Consider the following 14,587-nt stretch of genomic DNA (forward strand, 5'->3'; position numbering starts at 1 on the left):
TCTACAAGACATGTAAAATGTGGAAAAGAAATTCTAAAAACCCCATTCCTCGACTGAAAAATGTACCCCAAATCCCAGTCAACTCTCCGCTTGGCAAATTAACTGTCAAGCCAAGTATCTAAAGCACGGGGTCCGTCGCCGTCTGGTCCCGTCCGGTCAACATGAACTATTTCCAGCCGTCGACACCCGTATCCCCAACCACCCTTTTAACCATTGAGCTTCTCCTCGCCGGGGAGCACAGTCCCATTCGTGACGGCAGCCTGGTGGCCGCGCGCAATGTAGGCCCAGACGGGGAAGTACTTGTCAAAGTAGGGAATCATCTCCTTGGCACCAGGGGTGTGGCGCCAGTCGCGCATGAGGTCGCACGCAATGGAGAAGAGGCTGACGACGTGGACGCCGGCCTGGGTCATGCGGTCGTTGGAGATGTCGCGGACGAGGGCCGACGTGGTGCCCGAGGCCTCGGCGTTGGCCCAGACGGAGTAGCCGGCCTCGCGGAGCGACAGGGCCAGGAAGGACGTGCACACGTCCGTGGTGACGCCCGCCAGGATGATTTGCTTCTTGTTGGCCTTTTGCACGGCGTTGCGGAACTCCTCGTTGTCCCAGGCGTTGACTTCGCCGCCGCGCAGGATGAGCGGTGCGTTGGGGTGCATTTCGAGGATCTCGCGGGGCAGAGGGCCGTTGGGTCCTGCCGAGGCATTAGATATCTTGCTTTTGCTGGGACGATCTGCTTGATGGGGAGGGGGGAGGGGGAGAGATGCAGTCTTGACATACCCTCTTGGGTGGACGTGGTCAGGACGACGGGAATGTCAAAGACCTTGCCTAGGGCCGCGTGGGCGAGGACCTGGTCGCGGAACAGGTTCGGGTCAAAGTCCCGGGCGGTGTTGTACAAGCCGACTTGGTGGTCGACGACGAGGAGCATCTGCTGGCGGTTAGATGTGCATCCGAGGGGAGAGCGGCGAGTCTACCCACCGAGTTGTTCTTCTCGAGGCGCTCAAAGCGAAACTCTGCGATGGTGTTAGATTGCATGGATTCCGGGATTGGTATTTTTTGGCTCGACTTACTGTCGTCGGTTGCAGCAGCGACGGCCGCAAGTCCGGCCAGGGCAAGCGAGAGCATCTTCATGATGAAAGAGTGTTGTGAAGAGGAGATGGGGTGTGAAAGAGTGTAGATGACTAGGCTGATGTGCAAGCTGCTTGGAGAGTCGAAGTTGATTTGAATTCCATTCCAAGTCCCGTCTGCGTCTGGTTTATATACATGTTGAAGCCGTAAACAAGACGCATGTTGATGTTTATCGAGCTGTAAGACGGCGCTCGTCCCATCTCCACAAGCGCCTCATGTAATACTTAGCACACGCTTATCCGCTGCTTATGGACGTTTAAACCCTTGGTCGGGGTTCCACCGCGACCACATACATATGCGGAGTCAGTGGCATGCATATCGACGGCCCATGCGATTGATGCAGAAATTTACAAGAGCGGCGGCGCAGAGGAGGCCTGCTGGTGCATGTGGATATATGGCCCCCCGTTAGCGGCAGAGCTGGCTCAAGAAGAAGCATCTGTCAGCAATTGATCATGATGAACGCGTTCTGGATCCCTGCGCGGCGCTGTTTGCTTTCTCCGAGACCACGGATACGGGAAGTGGGCTTCCATCAAATGGGACCAGCCTTGCGTCCCGCGCTGATCCCGGTACACTCTACAGAGCATGTATATGTGGGCTGGCATTAATAAACAATTGACATTGATTCAAGGCCCGACGGAACCTCGGCCAACCCAGAGTCTGCAGACATGGACGCGGCGGAAGCAGGCAGTGCTCGCGCCGGACATGCTATGCTCGCGGCGGTCGAGTCAATTGCAAACGGCCCAGGTGCCGTGACATCGGCCATTACGAGGGCGCCAAGAGCGTCCTTTGCCAGCTAGCAGCCGTCGATACGATTCATTGCGTGGGGTGGTTAGTGCTGGCTGGAGTACCATCGGTGCCTCCCGGACTTCGCGAAGCATTCCAGAGTCCAGACAACCCACGTGGGTGGCGCCGGCGTGGACCAGATCGCTGGCCTATCGGAGCCGCATTGCTGCCCGCTTGGCCTCTTCCGGCCCTTTGGTCCGTGATGCGAGGGTGCTTTGGTGGAGAGGGGGAAAAGCAAGCGACTGCGATGTGATGAACCCATCATGCTATACTCTGGAGTAGTCATACAGGCGAGCGGGCAGCATGGGCCCGCATGTCATCATTACCAATGGACAAGAAGGCGTTGACAGAGCAGGATGCAAGAATCCGCGGTGTCTTCGGAAATAGTGATGGGCGGCTGGGGTCGCTCATGTCCCATGGCGGTGGTTCGGCGTCGATTCCAACTACTCACCATCTACTCCCAAGTTGACGTCTTGGCTGTACCCTCGCAGCGTTATATGCTTGATTGTGTGTAACTACTAGTAGTCAAGTTTGCGTCTTTAGAATCTTCTCCCTGTCCCACAACTCGCACAGACAACTGGTCCGAGACCAAGAGAGGCTGACAGTCGGCAATGACGTGAAATAGGGCCGGGCAGCAAACATGGCATCTTTCGGCCAACAAACATTACGCACTAGTGAATCCCAAAAGGCCATGGCGGTTGGGCAGACAGACCACCGAGCAGAAGCGCCATGTTTTGCGCCCTACCCATAACGTCAACATGACTACATGAACTTGTTCTATTAGGTCTGGCATGACTCGCCCCAACGCGCCGTCTAGCACGCGGCTATAGCCCTCAAGAAGGCTCTGCTCTCGTTCCCCTGCCTCACCTTGGCCAGAGGCACCAGGTGATGCGCGGCATCAGGATCGCCGCTCTGAAGATGGCGAATGTACGCCTGCGCAACAGACAGCCACGCCGCCTTTTCTCTCCGGCTCGCACCAGCGCCCTCCCACACCCAGACGCCCCTGCCGCCATCATCAAGCAGGAACACGTCGTTGCCGTCGAGGTCCCCCAGCGAGATGCGGCCGCCGTCCCTGACCAGATCAAAGGTCAGCCGGCCGCTGGCATCGCTGAGACGGAACAGCCTCGCCGAACGGTCGGCAGCCTCGCCGGCCCAGGACGCCGTGCCCATCGGGCGGCGTTGGCTGAAGCCGTCCCGGGGCGCGTCGTCACCCCCGCCGAGGAGGGGCGCGTCGTCACCGCCGCCGAGGAGGTCCGTCACGCGGCGGGATCGCGACTCGGCCTGCGCAACGACCTCGACGTCAATGTGCTTCGCGAGCGTCATGTCGTGGACGACCTGGGCGGCCTTGGCCTTTTCCGCGGGGCTGCGGCGCCGGCCCTGCCAGACCCAGATCTTGTCGCCGACGTCGAGGACGAAGACGTCGCCGTCGTCCAGGCTGGCGACGGCGGGCTCGACCTCGTGCACCACGACGCCGCCGCCAGACGCAGAAGGGCCCTTGAAGACGCGCAGCAGCGTGCGGACGGGCGCGCGGCCGGTCTGCGGCTCGACGTGGCGGAAGCCGGTGCGCACGCCGCCCGACCGGATGGTGAGGCGCGGGAACAGCGAGAGGAACTCGTCCGACGGCGCGGTCTGCACCTCGCGGTGCTGCGTGGCGGCGCCGGAGAGGAACTCGTCCAGCTCGACCGTCTTGTAGGCGGCGGTGCACCGTCTTGTAGGCGGCGGTGCCGGCCTCGTCCTGCGTCGTGTGGCTGCCCAGCCAGAAGAAGATGTCGTGGCCGAGCTTGGCCGCCGACGCCTTGCCGAGCGCGTACGAGTGCAGCACGATGAAGCTGTCGCCGTCGTAGAACTGGCCGTACTGGTCTTCGGGCCAGGGCACGACCTGGAACTGCTCGATGCGCCAGACGCGCAGGCCGGGCTTGGTGCCGACGGCGCCGTCGTTCCAGGCCGGCTCCGTCGCGGCCGACTTGTGTTTGACGCGGTGGTCAATGTCGGTCCCGATGAGCTCGACGTTGCTGTCCTTGATGTCGTACTCTTTGGCGTGGACTAGGCCGTGGTTGGGAGGCATTTTCTGGTTGACGCTTGGCGGGCCTTGGCTCGCGAATTGGTGATTGGTTCAATGTTGCTCAAGTTCAATGGTGTTGATGCAAGGAGCAGAGTCCTCGCCGGGGGGTCACGGCCACGAGTCCAGGACGCTGGTGCCTCGTTTCAGGGGCACGGTGGCTGAGAGTTACGTCAGAGGAGGGGGCAGGACGGGGTCCGGGGGGTTCGGCCGAGTCAATGATGGATCAATTGATGCTATTGGCGCTGTCGATCCGTCGCAACTATCGACATGGAGACAGGATGAAGATTCACGACAATTGCCAGCCCGAAGCCGCCTCGACAGCCCACGCATCACCATGACACCAGACAGCTTCCCAAAATTTGTGTCCGCCTTGATCATCTCATCATGACGGACAAAGCTCATGACAAGACAATTGCTGAAACAGCCGCCAGGATCAACTCGTGGCCTGGCTGGCGGTGTACTTGCCACTTGGCAATGTGTGGTCTGACACATTCATGCCATGTTCGTCTCGCTGGCACCGCTTCTATGGACGAGTCCCTTACTTGGGCATGTTTGGCCTCTTCAAAATCTGACCACCAGGTACCATGCATCAACTCCTTGATCGGATTCGTTGCCGAATCCACTCTCGGGAACAGCCACTTGCATGTATAAGACGGAACTCAGACATGGACGCCGTCACAAAACTCTCATATTCCTACGCAAAGCAGTCTCAGACTTTGGCATTTGCCTCTCCAGAATCGTCTCGTCGTACATTCCTAGACAGCTCGGCATGCCCGCACAATCCATCTCATCTCTCACTGTGGAAATCGACACGCCCGGTCCTGCTACAGCCACCCATGGTTGTGCATCACAAAATGGACCAGAGGTGCAAGACAAGTCAAGGAGGTTTGTGTATATATCGTGTACATGCAAAAAAACATGGCAAATGCTAAAACATGGACTCCCCCGTGCAGCCAATCTACAGCCCTCGGCCACAAGATCATGGTGCAAGCGTCTTATGCGCGGGACGTGATGCTCGATCGATACATCTACGAGACCAGGAAGACCGAATTGCACATCAATGAAATTCTCATGGTGAAAAACACAAATATTTGAGACTGGACCAGAAAGGCGGGAGGCAGAATGACGGGCACGTCATGAATATAGTGTCACTGGTGCTTGTAGTTGGATCAAATTCTAGGGGCGTATGAGCGGGCAGCAAGCTAGTCGCTAAACCTGGACGGTGTACGTCCAAAAATTGCGAGAGCAGCCTAGACGTTGAATACAGTAGATGCTTGCGGGTTGAAGAATCGTGCCACCTCTTCGTTGATGGTCATACTGTGCGCTCTTTGTATCCCACGATGCAATAGCACGTCTTAGCCTTGTCAAGCGTCACGACGAAGCTGTCCTGGGCCTCGTATACAAGTCTGCATGCTTGACGAATTTTGCCTCGTTTTACTCGCGAGTAGTCGTTGCAGACGTGGGAGAATCACAAAAGACTCGTCAAGTACAGCCGGGTGTCTGGTTGAATACAAAACAATCACGACTAGACGCGTCCGGTCCGCGCTCATGTGTCGACGGAATATAAGGGGCTAGATGTAGTTGCAAGTAGAGCGCGTTCCTTTTTCTGACATTATGCCCGGTGTACATTTGGCAGCCGAGCCAAGGCATCAATCGGTCGACTGGTCATCGGCCCTTGCCGCTACACAACGTTTATTATTAAAAACAGACTCTCGCCTCTGCTCCGTCTGTTGGCTTGTTTTTTTATATTCCCCCCTCATGTCAAAGAATAATACAAGCACAATGCAAGTATCGTGCAGGCCCAACATCTGCATCTGGTAATACAGTATTAGGCCGTACGAAGCCGAGAAGAGCAAGAGACCAAAAAATAAACCCTATATTTGCATTATTTTTTTCTTTTTTTTCAAATGTCTTTTACCTAGATTAATCATGAGATGTCTCCTGAACACCCCGAGAACCCGGGAAACTTGAGGCTTGCTGATATCCTGCTACACTTGACAATCTATTCTCCCATGGCTCTCTTAATGCTCTCAGTAGCGGCTGAGTCGACCGGCGACCGGCTGCTTACTTTCGGCATGGACCAGTTGACGTTTCTATACGCCCAATGCCCCCCTGACCGCAGCCAACAACTCTCCATTGAAATCTCCCGCAATCTCCCACGCCATGGTCCCAGCCAAGCCCTTGGACAGCGCAAACTTGACCTTGGCATCCAGACTCTCGGGATCATCATACGTAAGGTACGTCTTGGTCTCGGGATTGAATAGCCAAGGAGTCATTGTGATGCTATCAAAGGTCCTCACCCAGGGGGGGCTCGGCGTAGTGGGCGCCGTCAGCACGCCTTGTCCCCGGAGACTGGCGTACCTCCACGTCCCAGACCAGGCCTCCTCCGTCGAGTTGACGCTGACTGCCGAGTTGGGAGGGCACGTCTCGGGCTTGAGCTCATCCAGGTCATCGCCCTTGGGGACTTGCTTGGAAAAGTTGGCGTACTGGGTGACGGGGTCCTGCGCCAGCATGTCCACGTCCGTGGTCACGGAGCGGCCGTAAAAGGCGAGGCCGCTGGTGAGCTTGTCGGCCGGCCAGCCCGCCTTGGTCCATGCCTCAATCGCCGTGGCGAATGAACGCTGTGTTGCCTTGCCCGGTTCAAAGTTGAGAGGGGCATTGGGGCCGGTTATATTTCCCCATGCGCCATTCATGTCGTACTGCATTAAGTTGGTAAAGTTGACAAAGTTGGCGAACTTGGACACGTCCTCTCCGCCGGGTCCGGCAAAGGGCCGGTTAAGCACGGCGAGCGTAATCAGCTTGTCTCCCCCGAGGCCATTGACCTTGGATCGCATCAGGTCCAGAAAGGCCAGAAAGTTATTTGTGTCGTTTTGCTCATCGAAGAAGTTGCAGGGACTTCCTGCTTGGCCTGGGTACTCCCAGTCAAAGTCGATGCCGTCTAGGTTGTGCTTCTTCATCAGCTCAATGACGTTGTTGGCAAAGGTCTCTCTCATCCCTTCCGTGGTGATGTTGGAAAAGAAGGCCGAGCCGGTCCACCCGCCGACGGAAACAAGGACCTTGGAGCCCTTCTCCTGGAGTTTGGGAACAATCTCGGGCATGTTCTCCTCGCCCTCGAGTGCCAGATTTGCCTTTTCATCGGGCAGCGCAAAGGCGATGTTGATGTGGGTGTAGCCGGACAAGTCTAGATCTTTAAGAACGGTGTGCCTCCAGGTCGGATAGTACCCTACGATGATGGGAGGCGCAGCGAGCGCAGGAGCGAGGTGGCTCAGCACCGCTGCCAGAAGAATGGGATTGAATTGCATAGTGCCGGGATGTGGTGACGATGCGGGATGTGGTGACGATGAAGGATGGTGGTTTGGTTCGAATCTCGACCGCCATCAAGAGGAGGCCGTATGCCTGGACTTTATAGACATTTCCATCTCGCCTCAACATGGCTCAACTAGCTCTCGGCAATTGCATTTCGGCAGTTGCATTGGCCATTGTGCCTGTCCCCTACTGAGTCAACGTCACGCATAAACGTCTTGAATGTACGGCCAAGTACGGAGTCGAAGTGTTTAGTCCACTTAGTAGTTGCCAACGGGTATGTTTCACTGCCAAGTACGAATCTGAAACAATCAAGGTCGGCGTTGCATCAAAGTTATGCCGCCATAGTGACCAGCGCTTGACATCCAAGGAATTCAGACAATATGAAACGAATGGCCAAGGCCGACTTGGCAAAACTACATACGCATACAAATCTGATACAAATTGCGTCTAAAATATATTGTATGTAAATTATGCAGCCGTGAAACCGATACCGCGTCTCCAATCCCCCAAAGCAGGCCACATGCGACGAATTAGTATTTGATTATGTCGGATGACATGGCAAGCTGGTCCAAGTCGCTCATACAAGACGGCAGCAGCTGATTGCCGGACCCTGCAGACTCCGCGTGCTGTGTTTCTCTCCAGACGAAAATGAAACTATTAACAAAAGTGGAGTAAACAGAGACTTGTGAAGCGGGGAAAATGGCACCTGGATATACCGTATTTCATTGGTACTTTCCAGGCGTACTTTCCGATTAACGACCATGATATTCTTCCCAGAACGAACATTGAATCTAGTTCTTCCGGAGAAACATTCTATTAGCTTCACGGCGCATGGCACTTTATGTAGCCTGAGAACTACCCGGCACGATGCATTTCAGCTCAAAGCTTTCGAATGACGCATATAAACAATTTCATGACATGTAGCAGCTATATTGAGTCTCCTTTTTGAATTCATACCGGCGGTAGTATTGCATGGTTAGCGTGGGGGCCGCTTGAAACGTTCATTTTGTTCGAGGTTGACACTCAGCAACTATGTATCAAGTTCGACTCGCCCCGAGCTTGCTTTCCACCATTCTTTAGGCACAGAGGTCAATGACTGTTCTTTGTTCTATGAGGACTACTACCTATTGAATCATTGTACCACGGGATTTTACGATGGACTTGAGTGTTGCGTGCCCCGCGTTTGATGAATCAAAGACATGTTTCGGAAGCTGTTTTACCATCAAAACAGGCCATTTTGGCATCAAACAGAAGCAGTGAGTCACGGACACAAAGTCAGCAAGGTTTGCTTCCATGAACACGGTGACTGAGGCTATCGCGAGATGGCCTTGACTAGCGGGCCTGGCGCTGCATTAAATACGCTGGTACGTCTGACGAGTCACGATGCGTGTACACGGTCTATTTCTCTAGTCGCATTACTGTCCTTGGCCTGGCATAACCTAAGATTATTTTAGATTTTACCCTCGCATGATACTTGTATCATGCTTGTAATTGCATTTAACTACCGAGCGAAACAACACTCCCCGTTAAAACAGAAGCAGTTTTAGCATCAAACGAAAGAAATTATGGGAGGGTCAGAAAAACAAATAGGAAGCGCGCAACCCTCAGAGATGGCCCTCAGAGATAGTAATGCAGCTTTATTAGTGTTATTGCCCAAGATTTACTAAAACTGACTCGTGTCCTACCAAGTGGCACACCCATTCGGATCCATTTGGCCATCGGCAGTCTCGTCTCTAGAAACCTATCTGTTTCATTCCCCGGGAATTAGTATAAGTCATACAATTGGAAACCGGAATACCCGTGACGACGTGCATAAGCCTCTACTGTCACTCTAGTCATCTCCTCCGGCACATCCCGCGTGGCTGCAACGTAACTAGAGGAATGATCGTCTTCCACCAACGTTGCCAATGTTGCAGCCAACGCATCAAGAAAGACTGCTTGTTATAGGTGTTATTGAATTGATAGAGGAGCCAGATTCACCAGTTAGACAGAGATGCTAGAACCTGCCAAGCTAAATGAGGCGAAATATACCGTAGTTAAATTCTTGGCGAATATTCCTACCACCATGTTCTAAAATAGGCAGTCCATGACCGTTGGCTGTTTATCTCAGTGGAAACATAGACTAGTGGACTGCCGAATGTCGGCGCAATAACTTGGCTGCTCAGATCTCGGCAGTTGCAGTTGTCCCACCTCACTTCAAAGATGTGCCTTACTGAAGGCTGGGGCTGAATGGATGACGTTAGTGTATTTATCAGCATGCTGATTGATAGCAATACAAAGGCCAATTCACCGCCAGTCTGTGTCCGTAATTCGTCCATAGCGGACATCTAGGAGCTTGGCCGCCATGGGCCGCATTCTCGATTGGCCTTGCGAGACCACGGTTGCCAATTTAGGTGATGCTGACCCCGGCTACCACTTATCGCTCCCTGTGGAGAGATGATAGCTAATTTTTGATTCTGGAAAATATAAGAGACACAGCTCTGGAGGCTACATTATGCATCAGGCGATTATTCTCATTCTGTTGCCGCTACTCCCTTAACAGGTAGCTGGGCAACTTACATCGTCTTTTGGTAGGTTACACTCGGAGGACTACCAACATACTGGTTCTCCTATGCAATTTCTGAGTTGGGTATGCTAATTACGGCGGCTGATAGGTGGAGAGAGGCACTCAAACACGCGACGAAAAACGAAACCTTCCCTCTATCCCGCGTCACAGACATGGTGTTACACGGAAAGGGCCCAACGGATCGTGAAGCCCAATAAAGGGGCTTCACTAATACGGGACTTATTAGTTACACTGCTTAAACACGTGCCCAGGTAAGAGCCTTAAGCACAAGCGTTCCTTTCATGTATATATAGTAATCTTTATTCCCTTCCTTCCTCTTAGCAACTTAGGACCTTTAAACTCCTACGAGAGTATTATTGACTTGAGCCCTTTTTGCTCCAAGACCTCATAACGAGCCCTTGTCACACATGGCTACTCGCTAAGACGGGATAGAGCCCATCCTTGAAGGGGCTATAGAAGGTCATGTGGTAATAAAGAACGACAGCAACACCCTCTTCATATTTGGCCATTCTGTAAACACGCCCCCCAAATGGACGACTGCAGAAGGCACGTCTGGGTCTTGGTCACTTGGGGTGTAAAAGTTCCACGGATACCCGGCATGGGTAGCCCGTCCGTCCGTCAATGGGTTTTGGATAGTATTGCGTATGAATTTTAACCCAAATAGATCCGTGGGTAAAGGCTGGGCTACCCACAGCTATCCACCAATAATGTTGCGTAATTTTGGGTACCCGCGGATTACCCAAGCATCCTACATCCCTTTGGGTGTTCGAAGGTGCCGATTTTGTACCGAAGAAGGATATCAACCAATTAAAAATCTCATCATAAGAGATACATTAATATACTAGGATATTTATATAGAGATATAAGTACCGTTTATCTTCATGTATATAAAAAGATACATATTTATACGCACTAAACCAGGTATTTACTAGGTACCTCAGGCAAAGCGGGCCCGGTACGCAATCGGCACCTTCGAACACCCAAAGGGATATGAGAAAATGGATATCCCACGGATAGCCCACGGAAAACTCGGATACCACGGGTGCCCATGGGCACTGGGGAAGGCTGTCATTTTTGGATTGCAGGAGAATCAGACACCCATCAGAAGTAGAGGAACTCTGTTCGATGCAGCCGACTCTGGAGCTATTACCCCGACATCGTATATGTCGCCCTTAGGGTGCTTTGGTAGTCAAAGCCGCCAAAGAAGGCTTCACTCTTTATCAAGACCTCACCTCTCAAAAGCCGGTAGTCAATTCCTCTCGGACGCCTGCATCGTGTTTGACAGCCCCGGGATCAGGCTGGTGGATGGATTTATTGACCGCCTCAATGCGACCGCTATTCTCTTCATTCATCTGCCTGGCCAAACCCGTCGGACAAGTTCCCATACACTGTTGCCAAGAGAGAGTCTGATTACGGCTCTCCTTAGTTCTATTTCGAGTGGGAGCAAAGCACGCCGGAACAATTATATGCAGGGAATTTACACAAACTACAAATATTCGGAGCAGAACAACATCGAGCCGCGCCGGACTACGAGTTGGTAACGACCAAGGTCAAGTGCTTATTCAAGCCGGCGGCAATCATTATGCTGCGTCTTCCACGCAGCGATATTCCAAAGCATTTAGTTCTTACATGATTCCACCCTTTTATGCGGAAACTCAAGCCCTGTCGTATTTTATTCACCTGTGCAAATAATCGTCTTGTGTCATGGTCGTCGCAGCGAGTTGCTGACATTACCGAGGACGGTATCAGAGGGAGTGTAATACGGAAGACCAAATAGACGTGTTGCAGGCAGGCTTGATGGAGGGACTGTTTCAAAAATGTTGATAACCCAAGGACCCTGCACCATGGTATGTACAAAGATGCAACTATCGACGTAGCTGATGGAATCAAACTGCAAGAGACAAAAAGGGTCTGCGAACAGTCATTCGAAACCAATGGAAAAGAAGCCCACTCAATAACATTATGAGGACCGTAAATGGAGAGTTATTCCAGACCAAGTCTACTATCGCCTGAACCACGGAAATAGCAGAGTTGGTCATACCTCAAAGAGTTGCTAAAAATGGTGGACATGGCGGTTTTACTGGTACAGGTAAACATTGAAAGGATCAGAAAGAGGAGCTTACGAATTTGACGGCTGACATTGCGAGGATGTGCAAGCATGTGAAGTTAGTCCGTCCGTGTCATGCAAGTAAAAGGCTGAGGGACCTTGCTACCTTCTGTAAAGCTGGCAAGAATATAGTATAGCCGTCCGCGCCTCTTACAAGTCAAAGACGGCGAATTTGTGAGCAACGATGAAAGCAAGGCCAAAAAGTTTTACGCAGCACTACCGGGGCAGCTCTTTATATACGCGTGGGACTAAGCACAAGACCCCTCGTCTATTACCAACGCCTTGTCGTGCCTCTGAACCTTTGGTAATATCGCTATATAATCTAGCGCATAACTCTACGTAACCTATTGAAAGAATTATCTTGGCTTATATTTCTTGCTTAACAGCTGCACAGGACGAATGGCTCTTTGACTATTACAAACTTTGCAAAAATTACAACATGGCAATAAGAATAGATCAACACGTCTTGGATCTAGAGGGTTGTAGGGTCGTGCGATGGATTTTGTTCCTCTGCTAGTGTAAATCGTGGCTATATTAAGAAGAGCTGGAACCATTCCATGAACATTACAAACGGCAGCGGTTGGAATCCAGATATGACCTCATACTAGAGGCGGAAGAAGAGGGGAAGCACCAGTCGTTGTGAGACAGAAAGGCAGTAGCCATAATCGCATTCGGCAATCGAAATTGGAACCTACTTGGTGAGTTTGTATTTTCTTCCCATGAAGAGGGCTTCGTTTTGCCCAATGTTGCAGCAAACTGTCGTCCCGAGTCGTGGCAACGGATGCCTTTATCAGGGTACATGTGGCACATGTAAGTGTGCTGAGGGTGAGCGGATGAATCCTCCAGCTTGCCTCAGTCATTCGAAGTACTACACTTATATCCGGCCAGTACGGACATGCTTTTTTTAAAGTTTTTATATTTTATTCAATCCATCTAAATGCTCGTGTAAGCACTACATCGATCAAGGAACCCAAAGAACCGTACCATACCGCGCCATACACCATCAACGCATCACGCTGCGTAAATGCTAGTAGATTGGTGAGTCACACCAAAAAAACAGAAAGCGCTAAAAGTCAACACTGTGTGGGAGTTTGGCCTCATTCCAAAGCCTCGCCGTATATCTACATGTCACCGAGTTACTCCGTCAGCCCTCAAGCCGGCTCCGTCTTGAAAACGACCTGCTCGCAGAACCCACGGGAGCCCGAACCATACCTCGTCCCGCCTCTCCTGCCCAGTCGCCGCGGGGGACTGAAATTCCGCAACAAAGACGCCAGGTATCCCCCGTCCTTCTTGGCCTCTTTGGTGTCGATTCTATGTCTGGGCTGCAGCGTGTACTGGCGGAAGGCGGTGAAGTCATTCCAGACCTTGACCTGGCACTGCGTCCGGCGCGCGTCAATCAGGTCGACAATGTTGACGAGGGTGTTCTTGAGGCGCTTCTTACACTCGGCCTGGGAGTCGCTCACGGGCAGGCCGACCTCGTGACAGAGCGCCTGGTATCCCTCGAGTTTGGCGTCCTCGGCGAGCTCGGACGCCTGCGCGGCCTCGTGTTTGCAAAAGTAGTGCGTTATCAGCTCCTGTCTCAGGGCGATGGTGCGCTCCCGCGTGTATTGCTGGGAGCCGGGCTTCCAGTCCTGGGAGGAGGCGAGGCGGGCGAATTCATGCTCAAACGGCGCGTCGGCGTTGGGCGTGAAGTCTTGGAATTTGGCAAAGTGTGATTGGGACGCTGGCGGGGGGGACTCTTGTTTGATTGGCATTTCAGGGGCTGGATTTGCCTGCAAGAGATGAAGATGAGGATGGTGGAAAGAGGTCGTGTTTGTCGCGCGTTCTTTGTACTCATTTAGCGACGCGAGTCACAATGGAACGCGAGATTGAGCATCTCGAGCCCTCCTTGGTCGTAATTACATTTCATGGCTTAGTCATGGACAACCCATGTTCATGTTCCCTGGCCGGAGAGCGGTTCAATGTTTCTTGTACAACCTGACATGGGCCAGAGCTTTCCCCCGTGCCACACATGACTGTGCCTGTGTATGGAGAGGCATCTATGATGGTAGGTTTGTATTACAAGTCCTCGAGGCAAAAGTCAACATATCCGATACAACCTGCGGACTACGTTTTGGGCATGGCCTCTTGAAGGTAACAAGTTAACAACATTGCAGGGCTGTGCCGGAAGGTTGTACACGAAGCACGGGCCCTAACCCTAACCCTCCCCGAACCAGTAGCTATCAATTGATCCCTTTGGGTGTTCGAAGGTGCCGATTGCGTACCGGGCCCGCTTTGTCTGAGATACCTAGTAGATACCTGGTTTGTGCGTATAAATATATATGTATCTTTTTGTATATATAAAGATAAATAGTACTTATATCTTTATATGATCTCCTAGTATATAAAAGTATCTCTTATATTAAGATTTTTAATTGGTTGACATCCTTGTTCGGTACAAAATCGGCACCTTCGAACACCCAAAGGGATTGACATGTCGATATGCTTAATAGTATGAAAAATATTACGACAATGTACACAGCGCTAAAAGAAGTTTAATTGGCAACATTATATTGATCATGTTGATGACTAAATTGACGACTGAACAACCACGTAAATTTGGGCCCCCTTATGCCTACATATGTGTTGAACGTCACAGCGGAAC

General features: G+C 52.3%; 4 protein-coding genes across 4 annotated transcripts; all 4 read right to left on the minus strand.

The window, feature by feature from the left end:
- Positions 1 to 206: 206 nt before the first annotated feature.
- MAA_09913 (isochorismatase) lies at positions 207 to 1,122 on the minus strand (the record flags this gene model as incomplete). The annotated part of the gene is made up of 4 exons (XM_007827911.1): positions 207 to 685; positions 772 to 919; positions 970 to 1,004; positions 1,062 to 1,122. 4 exons carry the CDS (start codon positions 1,120 to 1,122, stop codon positions 207 to 209), a joined length of 723 nt encoding a protein of 240 aa, XP_007826102.1.
- Positions 1,123 to 2,715: 1,593 nt separating this feature from the next.
- On the minus strand, positions 2,716 to 3,967 carry MAA_09914 (gelsolin; the record flags this gene model as incomplete). Its single annotated transcript, XM_007827912.1, has 2 exons — positions 2,716 to 3,637; positions 3,714 to 3,967. The coding sequence occupies 2 exons, from the start codon at positions 3,965 to 3,967 to the stop codon at positions 2,716 to 2,718; spliced, it is 1,176 nt and encodes a 391-aa protein (XP_007826103.1).
- A 2,090-nt stretch (positions 3,968 to 6,057) lies between these two features.
- Positions 6,058 to 7,266, minus strand: MAA_09915 (Glycoside hydrolase, chitinase active site protein; the record flags this gene model as incomplete). Its single annotated transcript, XM_007827913.1, has 1 exon — positions 6,058 to 7,266. One exon carries the CDS (start codon positions 7,264 to 7,266, stop codon positions 6,058 to 6,060), a length of 1,209 nt encoding a protein of 402 aa, XP_007826104.1.
- Positions 7,267 to 13,094: 5,828 nt separating this feature from the next.
- MAA_09916 (uncharacterized protein) lies at positions 13,095 to 13,697 on the minus strand (the record flags this gene model as incomplete). Its single annotated transcript, XM_007827914.1, has 1 exon — positions 13,095 to 13,697. One exon carries the CDS (start codon positions 13,695 to 13,697, stop codon positions 13,095 to 13,097), a length of 603 nt encoding a protein of 200 aa, XP_007826105.1.
- Positions 13,698 to 14,587: the final 890 nt, after the last annotated feature.

The sequence above is a fragment of the Metarhizium robertsii genome, assembly GCF_000187425.2.
Source record: "Metarhizium robertsii ARSEF 23 chromosome Unknown MAA_Scf_11, whole genome shotgun sequence".
NCBI classification, from domain to species: domain Eukaryota; kingdom Fungi; phylum Ascomycota; class Sordariomycetes; order Hypocreales; family Clavicipitaceae; genus Metarhizium; species Metarhizium robertsii.